Here is a 14578-nt window from a genome sequence, read left to right as displayed (position 1 = left end):
TACGGTTTATAGTCCTTATCCGAGAAGACTTGTTCTTCCACCAGAACCATGGAGCGAGTGCCTCGAACCCTTGCCGATGTTATGGCTAAATGCGAGCAAGTGGGCGATTTCCGAAAATACAAAATAAGAAGAAAAAACAACATAACTAAAAATGGAAGTGGTTCAAGAAAAATAAACATCAGTCTGTGCATGATCAGCATGAATCGAATCCAAGTGCATTTTATCTAGGGTTTAACTGACAGGATTTAACTCCAACCAAGTCCTGCATTTATCGTGTATGTCGATACGTTGAACAGAAAGACTTTTAAGCACCAGGCGAAAATCTTGATCGTTGTGTCCTGCAGAAAATATAGAAATTGAAATCAACATCCATTTATTGAAAGTGACACATACTGGCACCTTTTACTTTAAAAGGAAATGTATAGAAAAAAAAAATGATCTTAACAACACTAGATGCAGTATAAAACAGTAGATAGTTATACGTTTCTGTAATTTAAATTTAAAGACAAATAAATCTTGCATTTGTTGATCTTTAAAATAGATTAGGCCTACCAAACACAAAACATTTTATTAATCAAATCAAGAAAAAACGAAAATTACCTCTTATAAAGAATGTTTTGTGCATGCCTATGGTTAAATTGTATAATTATGATATATGTTTTATATTAATAGTGGAATGTATGAATTTACCATCAGTGTGTGTACTCTTTGTACTACAGTTTTGACTTCTTGGTCTTGGCTTTACAATTAGGCCTACGTCTCTGGTAGTGGATATATCTTCTTCACTCACCGATGATGTCCGCACTTCTTTCACACTAGTTCCCTGATATTCAAATATTGGCGTTTCTATTTTAGAATGCGGATCGTTGAGCATTTTGTCTACCTTTTGAAGTAACAGCGCTGTCTTCTGTCGAAGTAAAGTCGTTGAATAAGTCGTAATATCATCATCAACCTCTGCTGAATGCATCATTCTCTTGTATTCATTCTGCTGCTTCTGCAGTTGTCGAAGTTTCAATTGTTGTGAGTACTCTACAGTACCATTATTATTGCTGAAATTTGAAGTTGCAAGTCGCCTTGTCCTCTTGAAAGTGGGGTTACCACTTGATTTTGTATCCACAGAGTCATGTCCATTGCAAGTATTTCTACCAGAAGTGCTGAGTTGGCGCAATCTGCTGACTTTAAGTGGTTTGAGCCTGTAATGTCTTATTCTTAATTCTCTAGACGGAGCATTTAATGTTGTTTCCATGCTAGTATTCTGAGCCAAATTTTTGGAAATACAGGTACCATTTCCGTTGTTTCTTTCTTCCTTTTGACCATTAATTTTAGTTACCATTTGTGGCAAAAAATTGCTCTGAAACTCCTCCTCAACGTCTACTGACAGAATTGCAGTACATTTGAGTGGTTCTATTTCCTTTCTTTCCCCTAAGTCTATTTGATTTGTTGTATCGTCCTGTGTTTTCAATGTTCCAGGTTTTGTCTTACCGTCTGCACCAGAAACTCCTAAACATGAGCGCCACTGTCGTTCAGCTAAACGTTGCAGTTGTCTGTAACTGTCAATACCTCTCTTTGTTGCTTTAAAGCGCTGCTCTTTTGCAATATTGTCGTATTTTAAACGATTTATAAATTCGGAATCCAACGCCATTAAGAATTTTCCGTGAAGAAATAGCAAAACCGGTTATATACTTGTTAAAAATTAATTATAATGTGTCATTGGAGTGTTTACTTCGGTGAATACATGTCAGTTATTGTACATTGTTATGATAATAATAATGCATTTTTGTTCAACCTTGACTGTTGTTCCTGGCAACGATAACACTAGAAAAACTATTCATTAGATATTCTATTATCTCACAATACTTATTGGCAAAATCACCCCCATTGAGAGTATAGGGTTAAGTTTCTCTATGGTTGAAATAGCTTAACACAAATGTTTATAAAAATGTTTAGAATTTTCTCCGTTTGAGAGTAGGGTTTAGTTTCTCTATTTATTTATTTATTTGAACCATGAGGGTGATCTATCCAGCAATTGCTGATCATATCATCTCTATGCTTGAAATAGCTTAACACAGATGTTTGTAAAAATGATCCCCTTTTTTTTGAATTTTCTCCGTTTGAGAGTAGGTTTAGTTTCTCTATGTCTGAAATAGTTTAGCACACAACACTTTTTCTGTTTAAAGAGTGTGTTCTTCAATGTTTGATTTATTAGAATGATTTTTATATATTTTCTAAAGTCAAATACAAGTTTGTAGAGTTTCTTCTATGTATGTATAATAATATTATTTATCTCTGTATCGAGCACTTTTGATCATGCTTTGCACGCATATTACTACAATGTGTTTACTTTTCTAATAACCGTTTAGCAACAAGTAGTAAGTACAGAATAAGATACCATGTTAATATTAATAACAGATACAACTACACAACATAACATTTTTAAATTAAGAGTCTAAAACTTCTGTATTATTCTTAAAGTACCAAGTAAAGTTGTATTTGTTTTCCATGTTGATACAATATCCCCCACACGTCAACAATTTACATAAATGAAAATATACTACATTTGCAAGTCAAATGTAAACAGCGTTGGTCTGCCAAATTGTATATGTAGTTAGAAAAACACCTAAAATCAATTTGTAAACTTCATGTGAGGTTGGATATTTATTTGTATTCTTCCAGGGTGTCATCTGTTACCTAAAGTTGATGCATCTTCTAATTAATCTTCAGTGAGTTAAGACGTATATATTACCTGTTCATAATAATGTTTAAAATGTTCCGTACTTTCGTTGTTATAATATTCTATAGTTGTGGGACAGCGGCTCAAGGTAAGACATTTGAAAAATCGTATTTCTCTGTGTAGACCCTATCTCAGTTGAAACACAACCATTGTTTAGATATTTTTTTACCCGTTTAAATTGTATGTAGGTATAGGACTACCACAAGAACCATAAAGCGAGTGAGCCTCGAACTCTTGTCAATTTTATGGCTACGTAATTACGGCTCCATTGTCTTAACCTCAAGCTAGGCATACAAACGTACAATAATGTTGTTTAGTCAATCCTATGAATATAGGCTTCTTATCGTGTGGACGATAATATTACACTAAAAAATGCTTTTTTTAAAATTGCCGAACCATTTTGTCTGAGCTGGTTTAATTTGATACAAGTCTAGACCTATACCTACATTAAATTTAAATTAGTAAAAAGCTGTCCAAACAATGTTTATTTGTTTCAATTGAGTGGCCGAGCGACTTGGTTGAAGTATATTGTGATGGCTGGATGAAATAGTAACCATATTATATAAAAATATTGATACCTGGTACCGACACCTTTAATCTGTTAAGCCAAACTTCATTTTGTTATTAGACGAGCAGATATTAGACGGACTGGTAGCATCACAGAGCACAACAGTGGACGGTAATGTCGCAAGTCGAGCAATTGACGGTAATTTTGATTCCGATTTGACACGCGGCTCATGCTCTTTAACAGGTAAGAGAAAGCGATGTCTCTCTTTATACCGAACACCTTGTAACTAAACCTCGAAGGGAAAATATAAAAATATGTATATAAGTATCAATAAATGTGGATGGAGTGTTCATGTATTAGTAATTTTTGTATACAGAGAGTAACAGTTTTAATTGGTGGATGGTGGATTTGGGGAGAATGTACTCCGTCACAACTATAACAGTTTACAATAGGTCAGGTAAATATATCTTATATATCTAATTTGTATACAAAATGCGCCTTTGTTTTCCAATTACGTTTCATTAGAAAATTTCTGTTTATAAATCTCTTCTGGGTACTTTGCGCTCTACCTCTACAGACCTACTCGTTCTCTTAACATGTAGCGATGATGGTGGTGCCAACTTCCGGTGTCCATGTGACTGAATCTCTCGCCCTTATCCCGCGTATAAAATTCATTTTTTAAAAATTTCTATTAATTTATTTTGTTATCTTTCATTTGCACATGGTTATGGTTCCCTACAAAAAAAATAAATAAATAAAAGTTAAAAATTAAAGAATAGTTTTGGATTTCTCAATTTGTCATAGATGGTTTATTAAGAGAACAGCTAGTATCAGCCGTCGTAAATATCTGCATTGGTTCAAACTCTTCATGTGTTCAGTGCGGTACACCATTTACCTTAAATGATGATATTAACTACGGTCCCAGAATTGAAAGATCATGCTCGGCCATCAGTGGTAGATATGTGAGGGTCAGTAATACTGATTCACCTGTCCAGCTATGTGAATTCCAAGTTTTTGGCTCAGGTGTGTATACCAACATCATTTTCATTTAATACAGTATCAATGGTTATCCTAATAGTTCTAGGTTGAAAACTTTTCTAATTTCTTTTGTTTTCTGTAAGAAAAATGTATATCTATTTATCGTTGTTCATTGTAGTCCTAGTACAATCAGACCTTTACAGATAGATATACGCAGCAGATAGCAGAAGCTGATGTGTAAATACTAATTGATATTACTGTTTTTAACCTTAGTATATAACTGTTAATTAACACTATTTTTAAACATTATTGTCATTACAGTATAATTGTTTCTTTCAGAACATGATTTTTGTGCTACAAAACATACATGTGACGTCACAAATGGCGTATGCATCAATAATGGCACAAATTACTACTGCGGGTGTAACTCTGGTTACACTCTTAGAACTGATGGAGAGTCTTGTACAGGTATGACATCGGTACCGGTACTACTGATACAGTACTAAAGCCACCACAAAACACTGCATTGATGTACCACTATTAGCATTACAACCAACTAAAACGTTACTAATATCACCACCAATTGCATTGAGAGTCCTATATTGGACCATTCCATGATCGGTTTTAAGGCACAAATAATATAATTAGATTCCGTTTGATTTTCCTCTTTTCTGGGCTTAATGAGGGTTCTAGATTATTTTTTTTAACTTTTGTTTCTTAAATTTATATTTTTGATTGAATAAATAAATAAGGAAAGGTATGATATGTCAATAAGTATTTTTACTACATCATTGCTTCTGAGGTAACCTTAACGTTTGTGATAATTCTTAACCTTACCTTTTATCATTCTAAAGTTGATCCATGCTTCGATTCGGATCTAAATAACTGTGATCAGAAACATGGATATTGTACTTCTACGGACACCAGTTATAAATGTGGATGTGATACCAACTACATTTTGCAAAACGATAACCACACCTGCTTAAGTAAGTTAAGGCCTAGAGCAGGATTGAAGTTTACTTCCAACTAAAACGCAACGGGGGGAAGTAGGCGCAACGCTAGTAATTTGACCAACCACGAAGCGATGGATCATCCGAACTGGACTAACTTGCGTTGCAGTTTTTGTTGTATTCATTTTTAATTAATGTAAATAATTTGTCAATGTGTTGCAATAAATAATTATTACATTGAAATATCAAAAGTATTATCTTGCCTAATATTGAAGTAAAGTATTTAATTCGAGAAAGAAATTTAACTAATAACGAAGTTACGGGTGGATGCGGGTTTCTGTATAGGGAATATTACGGAAGAGCACTCTGGTCACACTGGTCTGGTGCTTTTGAAGGAAACGTATTATTAAAGAAATATTGATAATCCAAATAAAATAAAACGTACATACTGTACAATAAAATATGATATGAGAATAAATTACATAAATATACAGTACACCCCTGTTAAGTGGACACCCATCGAAATTTCCCCTTAATAAAGGTGTCCATTGGATCGTGGTTGGGCTAGTATTAAAACTTATATTCTCCCTCGTTCTTTTCCCCTGAATAGTGGTGTCCCAAAGGAGGGGTTCTACCTTGAATAAAACTTCACAATGAGATATTTAAAAAGGTATTTAATTTATTTTATTTATTCATTCTTTATACTGGGTAGCCTCTTCAGTAAAGACTGTTCTCCCAGAGGGCCCAGTGTATATACATGGTGAGTTTGTGAGAGTGGCTGTGTGTGAACTAGTACACCGGGGTAACACCCTACTCGTCTCCAGATGTGTACACTGGACCTACGGTTTATAGTCCTTATCCGAGAAGACTTGTTCTTCCACCAGAACCATGGAGCGAGTGCCTCGAACCCTTGCCGATGTTATGGCTAAATGCGAGCAAGTGGGCGATTTCCGAAAATACAAAATAAGAAGAAAAAACAACATAACTAAAAATGGAAGTGGTTCAAGAAAAATAAACATCAGTCTGTGCATGATCAGCATGAATCCAAGTGCATTTTATCTAGGGTTTAACTGACAGGATTTAACTCCAACCAAGTCCTGCATTTATCGTGTATGTCGATACGTTGAACAGAAAGACTTTTAAGAACCAAGCGAAAATCTTGATCGTTGTGTCCTGCAGAAAATATAGAAATTGAAATCAACATCCATTTATTGAAAGTGACACATACTGGCACCCTTTACTTTAAAAGGAAAGGTATAGAAAAAAATGATCTTAACAATACTAGATGCAGTATAAAACAGTAGATACGTTTCTGTAATTTAAATTTAAAGACAAATAAATCTTGCATTTGTTGATCTTTAAAATAGATTAGGCCTACCAAACACAAAACATTTTATTAATCAAATCAAGAAAAAAAGAAAATTACCTCTTATAAAGAATGTTTTGTGTATGCCTATGGTTAAATTGTATAATTATGATATATGTTTTATATTATTAGTGGAATGTATGAATTTACCATCAGTGTGTGTACTCTTTGTACTACAGTTGTGACTTCTTGGTCTTGGCTTTACAATTAGGCCTACGTCTCTGGTAGTGGATATATCTTCTTCACTCACCGATGATGTCCGCACTTCTTTCACACTAGTTCCCTGATATTCAAATATTGGCGTTTCTATTTTAGAATGCGGATCGTTGAGCAATGTGTCTACCTTTCGAAGTAACAGCGCTGTCTTTTGTCGAAGGAAAGTTGTTGAGTAAGTCGTAATATCATCATCGACCTCTGCAGAATGCATCATTCTCTTGTATTCATTCTGCTGCTTCTGCAGTTGTCGAAGTTTCAATTGTTGTGAGTACTCTACAGTACCATTATTATTGCTGAAATTTGAAGTTGCAAGTCGCCTTGTCCTCTTGAAAGTGGGGTTACCACTTGATTGTGTATCCACAGAGTCATGTCCATTGCAAGTATTTCTACCAGAAGTGCTGAGTTGGCGCATTCTGCTGACTTTAAGTGGTTTGAGCCTGTAATGTCTTATTCTTAATTCTCTAGACGGAGCATTTATTGTTGTTTCCATGCTAGTATTCTGAGCCAAATTTTTGGAAATACAGGTACCATTTCCGTTGTTTCTTTCTTCCTTTTGACCATTAATTTTAGTTACCATTTGTGGCAAAAAATTGCTCTGAAACTCCTCCTCCACGTCTACTGACAGAATTGCAGTACATTTGAGTGGTTCTATTTCCTTTCTTTCCCCTAAGTCTATTTGATTTGTTGTATCGTCCTGTGTTTTCAATGTTCCAGGTTTTGTCTTACCGTCTGCACCAGAAACTCCTAAACATGAGCGCCACTGTCGTTCAGCTAAACGTTGCAGTTGTCTGTAACTGTCAATACCTCTCTTTGTAGCTTTAAAGCGCTGCTCTTTTGCAATATTGTCGTATTTTAAACGATTTATAAATTCGGAATCCAACGCCATTAAGAATTTTCCGTGAAGAAATAGCAAAACCGGTTATATACTTGTTAAAAATTAATTATAATGTGTCATTGGAGTGTTTACTTCGGTGAATACATGTCAGTTATTGTACATTGTTATGATAATAATAATGCATTTTTGTTCAACCTTGACTGTTGTTCCTGGCAACGATAACACTAGAAAAACTATTCATTGATATTCTATTATCTCACAATACTTATTGGCAAAATCACCGCCATTGAGAGTAGGGTAGGGTTAAGTTTCTCTATGGTTGAAATAGCTTAACACAAATGTTTATAAAAATGTTTAGAATTTTCTCCGTTTGAGAGTAGGGTTTAGTTTCTCTATTTATTTATTTATTTGAACCATGAGGGTGATCTATCCAGCAATTGCTGATCATATCATCTCTATGCTTGAAATAGCTTAACACAGATGTTTGTAAAAATGATCCCCTTTTTTTGAATTTTCTCCGTTTGAGAGTAGGGTTTAGTTTCTCTATGTCTGAAATAGTTTAGCACACAACACTTTTTCTGTTTAAAGAGTGTGTTCTTCAATGTTTGATTTATTAGAATGATTTTTATATATTTTCTAAAGTCAAATACAAGTTTGTAGAGTTTCTTCTATGTATGTATAATAATATTATTTATCTCTGTATCGAGCACTTTTGATCATGCTTTGCACGCATATTACTACAATGTGTTTACTTTTCTAATAACCGTTTAGCAACAAGTAGTAAGTACAGAATAAGATACCATGTTAATATTAATAACAGATACAACTACACAACATAACATTTTTAAATTAAGAGTCTAAAACTTCTGTATTATTCTTAAAGTACCAAGTAAAGTTGTATTTGTTTTCCATGTTGATACAATATCCCCCACACGTCAACAATTTACATAAATGAAAATATACTACATTTGCAAGTCAAATGTAAACAGCGTTGGTCTGCCAAATTGTATATGTAGTTAGAAAAACACCTAAAATCAATTTGTAAACTTCATGTGAGGTTGGATATTTATTTGTATTCTTCCAGGGTGTCATCTGTTACCTAAAGTTGATGCATCTTCTAATTAATCTTCAGTGAGTTAAGACGTATATATTACCTGTTCATAATAATGTTTAAAATGTTCCGTACTTTCGTTGTTATAATATTCTATAGTTGTGGGACAGCGGCTCAAGGTAAGACATTTGAAAAATCGTATTTCTCTGTGTAGACCCTATCTCAGTTGAAACACAACCATTGTTTAGATATTTTTTTACCCGTTTAAATTGTATGTAGGTATAGGACTACCACAAGAACCATAAAGCGAGTGAGCCTCGAACTCTTGTCAATTTTATGGCTACGTAATTACGGCTCCATTGTCTTAACCTCAAGCTAGGCATACAAACGTACAATAATGTTGTTTAGTCAATCCTATGAATATAGGCTTCTTATCGTGTGGACGATAATATTACACTAAAAAATGCTTATTTTAAAATTGTCGAACCATTTTGTCTGAGCTGGTTTAATTTGATACAAGTCTAGACCTATACCTACATTAAATTTAAATTAGTAAAAAGCTGTCCAAACAATGTTTATTTGTTTCAATTGAGTGGCCGAGCGACTTGGTTGAAGTATATTGTGATGGCTGGATGAAATAGTAACCATATTATATAAAAATATTGATACCTGGTACCGACACCTTTAATCTGTTAAGCCAAACTTCATTTTGTTATTAGACGAGCAGATATTAGACGGACTGGTAGCATCACAGAGCACAACAGTGGACGGTAATGTCGCAAGTCGAGCAATTGACGGTAATTTTGATTCCGATTTGACACGCGGCTCATGCTCTTTAACAGGTAAGAGAAAGCGATGTCTCTCTTTATACCGAACACCTTGTAACTAAACCTCGAAGGGAAAATATAAAAATATGTATATAAGTATCAATAAATGTGGATGGAGTGTTCATGTATTAGTAATTTTTGTATACAGAGAGTAACAGTTTTAATTGGTGGATGGTGGATTTGGGGAGAATGTACTCCGTCACAACTATAACAGTTTACAATAGGTCAGGTAAATATATCTTATATATCTAATTTGTATACAAAATGCGCCTTTGTTTTCCAATTACGTTTCATTAGAAAATTTCTGTTTATAAATCTCTTCTGGGTACTTTGCGCTCTACCTCTACAGACCTACTCGTTCTCTTAACATGTAGCGATGATGGTGGTGCCAACTTCCGGTGTCCATGTGACTGAATCTCTCGCCCTTATCCCGCGTATAAAATTCATTTTTTAAAAATTTCTATTAATTTATTTTGTTATCTTTCATTTGCACATGGTTATGGTTCCCTACAAAAAAAAAAAATAAATAAAAGTTAAAAATTAAAGAATAGTTTTGGATTTCTCAATTTGTCATAGATGGTTTATTAAGAGAACAGCTAGTATCAGCCGTCGTAAATATCTGCATTGGTTCAAACTCTTCATGTGTTCAGTGCGGTACACCATTTACCTTAAATGATGATATTAACTACGGTCCCAGAATTGAAAGATCATGCTCGGCCATCAGTGGTAGATATGTGAGGGTCAGTAATACTGATTCACCTGTCCAGCTATGTGAATTCCAAGTTTTTGGCTCAGGTGTGTATACCAACATCATTTTCATTTAATACAGTATCAATGGTTATCCTAATAGTTCTAGGTTGAAAACTTTTCTAATTTCTTTTGTTTTCTGTAAGAAAAATGTATATCTATTTATCGTTGTTCATTGTAGTCCTAGTACAATCAGACCTTTACAGATAGATATACGCAGCAGATAGCAGAAGCTGATGTGTAAATACTAATTGATATTACTGTTTTTAACCTTAGTATATAACTGTTAATTAACACTATTTTTAAACATTATTGTCATTACAGTATAATTGTTTCTTTCAGAACATGATTTTTGTGCTACAAAACATACATGTGACGTCACAAATGGCGTATGCATCAATAATGGCACAAATTACTACTGCGGGTGTAACTCTGGTTACACTCTTAGAACTGATGGAGAGTCTTGTACAGGTATGACATCGGTACCGGTACTACTGATACAGTACTAAAGCCACCACAAAACACTGCATTGATGTACCACTATTAGCATTACAACCTACTAAAACGTTACTAATATCACCACCAATTGCATTGAGAGTCCTATATTGGACCATTCCATGATCGGTTTTAAGGCACAAATAATATAATTAGATTCCGTTTGATTTTCCTCTTTTCTGGGCTTAATGAGGGTTCTAGATTATTTTTTTTAACTTTTGTTTCTTAAATTTATATTTTTGATTGAATAAATAAATAAGGAAAGGTATGATATGTCAATAAGTATTTTTACTACATCATTGCTTCTGAGGTAACCTTAACGTTTGTGATAATTCTTAACCTTACCTTTTATCATTCTAAAGTTGATCCATGCTTCGATTCGGATCTAAATAACTGTGATCAGAAACATGGATATTGTACTTCTACGGACACCAGTTATAAATGTGGATGTGATACCAACTACATTTTGCAAAACGATAACCACACCTGCTTAAGTAAGTTAAGGCCTAGAGCAGGATTGAAGTTTACTTCCAACTAAAACGCAACGGGGGGAAGTAGGCGCAACGCTAGTAATTTGACCAACCACGAAGCGATGGATCATCCGAACTGGACTAACTTGCGTTGCTCGCGCGAACAAATGCATTTTTGTTTTAATAAAGTCAAGTTGATTACACCGTTAACAAACATATATGCTTATTAACTTTTCTTAAATTTATGATGAAAATTCATAACCAATTTTGGAACTGCTTAATTTTTTACAATAGTAATTCAATTTCTCTTAGTAGCATCATGAAAACACATTTGACGCGTACTCAACATACTGATGATAACCGAATATGATTTTTTTAGCATAACTCTAGTACATTGCACTTCCACGTATGTTTTTGTAGTAGAACAAATAAGTAAATTCATTATGTTTATTTTTAGTCGATGCTTGTTCAAATTCCACCCTCAATAACTGTGATGACACGTATGGACAATGTATCTCAAATGGTGGTGACTACACGTGCGCATGTGTACAAGGCTATACACTGGATTCAGATGGTTTCACATGTTTAGGTTGTTATTTTGAATTATTTTATATCATTTAGCCAACTTAAAAAAAGTTAACCCGAACGGACCCATTAGGATTCTGTCTTCCATATTCGCCATGTCCAGATCAACCTTGTAAATAAATTAACCTGCTGCATATCATTTTCTTCTATAGATTTTGACATTTGTGCTAACTCGACATTAAACCGCTGTGATGATGAGCGGGGATTTTGTGTTCGCAACGGTACTGGATATTACTGTGGTTGTAATCCTCCACTGTACAAGATTCATTCTGACGGCTTTCGTTGCATTCGTAAGTTTTCTGTCTCTCCTACTGTTTTCAGTGTTTACCTTCTTACATACTTCCCTGTTCACTCCATTCTACATTTTCCACTTACTATCGTTTTGACCTTTGATCCTCTCTTCTTACAACCATTGTTCGTCATAATACCTCCCTGGTATCTTCGTTTTGATCTTCCTCTCTTCATGGCAACTCTTACAGCTATTGCCTCTTAATATCTCCATGGTATCTTCGTTTTGATCTTCCTCTCTTCATGGAAACTCTTGCAGCTATTGCCTCTCATAATATCTCCATGGTATCTTCGTTTTGATCTTTCTCTCTTCATGGCAACTCTTACAACCATTGTTCGTCATAATACCTCGTTTTTCTTTCCTCTTTTTTTATCCGAAGGTTGTCCATTTACATTCTTACTTTATCCATCTTTTTCCAACCGAATATCTTTTTTAAAGCTCTACTGTTTTGTAGATCTTTCCTTTTGTCGCAAAGAAAACTTATAACAGTGTGTTTTCTTCTAAACCAAATACCAGTTTACTACAGCATGTGTATTATACTATGTCATTCACAACATGCATATGTTAAAACAACCATCATACTGTTTTTATTTTTAGCCGTTCCTCAATCCAAAACCTTTAAGTTGGTCAATGGTGACGATGCCTGTCTTAGGGGAGGATTAAAGGAGTTTCGAAGTCGTAGTCTGCTTTACTGTGCAAAGGCTTGTCTGGGAATAGCATCCTGTACAGGGTATCATTTCGCAGATGGTACCTGTGTTATTATGGAAGACAGTTCCGCAGTTGAGGAATATTGCTATAAGACTGGTAACACATATGTCGTTCCGCCAACCTAAATATATCAGTTGGCATGGGCTAGAAAAGGAAGCTGTCGATATGGGATAACCTAGGATCTGGGAATTAGTCGTGTTAAGTTATTTGTGCTCATGCCAGTATGTTCGGATATGGTATGTTTCCTCACTCGATGTCCTTAGTAGATTAGGTCCACTACGACCTATAACCCAAAATTTTAGGTCAGGTTGTCAAAAATTAGAAAGCTATCCAATGACGATCTACTGTCATTAATCAATATAATGTTCTACTTTTAATATCTAAATGAATTATAACTAATTGTAATTATTATGATTATTACGTAATTGTATGATAAAATCAAGAGCACATTAAATATCAAAATATGATAAACCAATTTTGAGATTGAATACTTATTGGTCTGAGTGTTGGGAAATTACTGTGGCGTGGAATTAAGAAGTGATTGTTAATAATTAAACAGATACATAAGTGATATTATATAACACCTAAATAAATTCCTGTCATTTGATTGAACGATTGTGGCTCACATGGCGTGCAATAATACGCACTATTAAACGATCGTTAAATAGTACTTTTTTTCGTTTACGAAAAAAAAATCTGTTCGCGTTCGGAAAATATTTTTTTTTATACTATTGCTTTTGAAATACAGCAGCGCCACCTATTTTGTACTTTCGTCGCAAATGTTATTGTTATGGTTTGGTGATGGAAGTACATTTTTGGAGAGATATATATGTACTAATTTAGATCAAAAGGGCATTTAAATTAACTTTAGATCGTTTTTAGGATTTTTATTAATTAATGGGAACATCTGTACAAGACGTGGAATCGTTGGAAAAAACATAATTAGCCTAGATGAGTTCCAGTTGCCTGTCAAAGTTTGGTATTGCTGTCTTTCAGCCTAGGCCTAAATAAGTTCCAGTTGCCTGTCGAAGTTTGGTATTGCTGTCTTTCAGTCTAGACCTAGGCTAATTATGTAGGCATATGCCTAGGATTGTTTTGTCGTTTGTTGGCATATTAACACCATTAGTAGGTGCATATATAAAATCCATATAAATAATAATATTTAAAATAGAAACCAAATGTTATTGTTTTAATCAATGTTAATCAAATGTAGGCCTTGGCTAGGCCTACCTTTTATTTGATTCAAATGACAGGAATCTATTTAGATGTTATATAAAACAAATAATTAATGTTTTATATTCGTGTAATGGTAAAAATAATGGCATTTGGTGAATGATGAAAGATTATATATCAACTCGGCTTTTCCTCGTTGATATATAACCTTTCATCATTCACCTCATGCCATTATTTGTACCATTACGCTCATAAACATTCATTATTTGTATAATATTTGAAGAAAAAAAAAAGGATTCGGTAGAAGGATACGTTAAATCTGCACCAATCGTTCAATTGTTAAATGAATTTAATTTTGAACTACACGGGTAGTACTAGTAGCCGTGAGTGGAGACTAGCCTTAACTTAATAGTCGTCATGCGCAAACGATCGTGCGCTTTGAATTATCTCCGTTTATAAGAGTGTGTTCTTGAATGCTCAATTTATTAGACTGATGTTTTTTTATTTTCAAGAGTTTCAAGTTTGTAGAGAAATTTCTTCTATGTTTGAAAGTATATTATTGTATAAATGATAGTATCTATCTCTGTATGGAACACTTTTGTTCATGTTTTGCACGCAGATTACAACAAATCATGCGATGTACTTAGAT

At 34.1% G+C, this 14578-nt stretch overlaps 5 protein-coding genes across 5 annotated transcripts in view; 3 read left to right on the top strand and 2 right to left on the bottom strand.

Annotated features, from left to right (window-relative positions):
• The window catches only part of LOC144844141 (coiled-coil domain-containing protein 24-like), a 66631-nt gene that overhangs the window by 6799 nt on the left and 45254 nt on the right, over positions 1–14578 (top strand). The gene's annotated exons all lie outside the window — the stretch shown is intronic.
• Positions 54–1681, bottom strand: LOC144844142 (uncharacterized). Its single transcript, XM_078700889.1, has 2 exons — positions 691–1681; positions 54–338 (listed from the first exon to the last, which is right to left on the bottom strand). The coding sequence occupies exons 1-2, from the start codon at positions 1640–1642 to the stop codon at positions 232–234; spliced, it is 1059 nt and encodes a 352-aa protein (XP_078557015.1). The 5' UTR covers positions 1643–1681; the 3' UTR covers positions 54–231.
• On the top strand, positions 2735–5254 carry LOC144845613 (uncharacterized). The gene is made up of 6 exons (XM_078703043.1): positions 2735–2819; positions 3360–3482; positions 3616–3696; positions 4044–4262; positions 4557–4685; positions 5072–5254. Exons 1-6 carry the CDS (start codon positions 2756–2758, stop codon positions 5245–5247), a joined length of 792 nt encoding a protein of 263 aa, XP_078559169.1. The 5' UTR covers positions 2735–2755; the 3' UTR covers positions 5248–5254.
• Positions 6088–7708, bottom strand: LOC144845227 (uncharacterized). The gene is made up of 2 exons (XM_078702410.1): positions 6684–7708; positions 6088–6340 (listed from the first exon to the last, which is right to left on the bottom strand). The coding sequence occupies exons 1-2, from the start codon at positions 7633–7635 to the stop codon at positions 6234–6236; spliced, it is 1059 nt and encodes a 352-aa protein (XP_078558536.1). The 5' UTR covers positions 7636–7708; the 3' UTR covers positions 6088–6233.
• On the top strand, positions 8730–13068 carry LOC144844977 (uncharacterized). The gene is made up of 9 exons (XM_078702094.1): positions 8730–8814; positions 9355–9477; positions 9611–9691; positions 10039–10257; positions 10552–10680; positions 11067–11198; positions 11632–11763; positions 11912–12049; positions 12646–13068. The coding sequence occupies exons 1-9, from the start codon at positions 8751–8753 to the stop codon at positions 12879–12881; spliced, it is 1254 nt and encodes a 417-aa protein (XP_078558220.1). The 5' UTR covers positions 8730–8750; the 3' UTR covers positions 12882–13068.

The sequence above is a fragment of the Antedon bifida genome, chromosome 6 (assembly GCF_963402885.1).
Source record: "Antedon bifida chromosome 6, ecAntBifi1.1, whole genome shotgun sequence".
In the NCBI taxonomy this organism is placed as follows: Eukaryota; Metazoa; Echinodermata; class Crinoidea; order Comatulida; family Antedonidae; genus Antedon; species Antedon bifida.
This window is presented reverse-complemented; position numbering and strand designations above follow the sequence as displayed.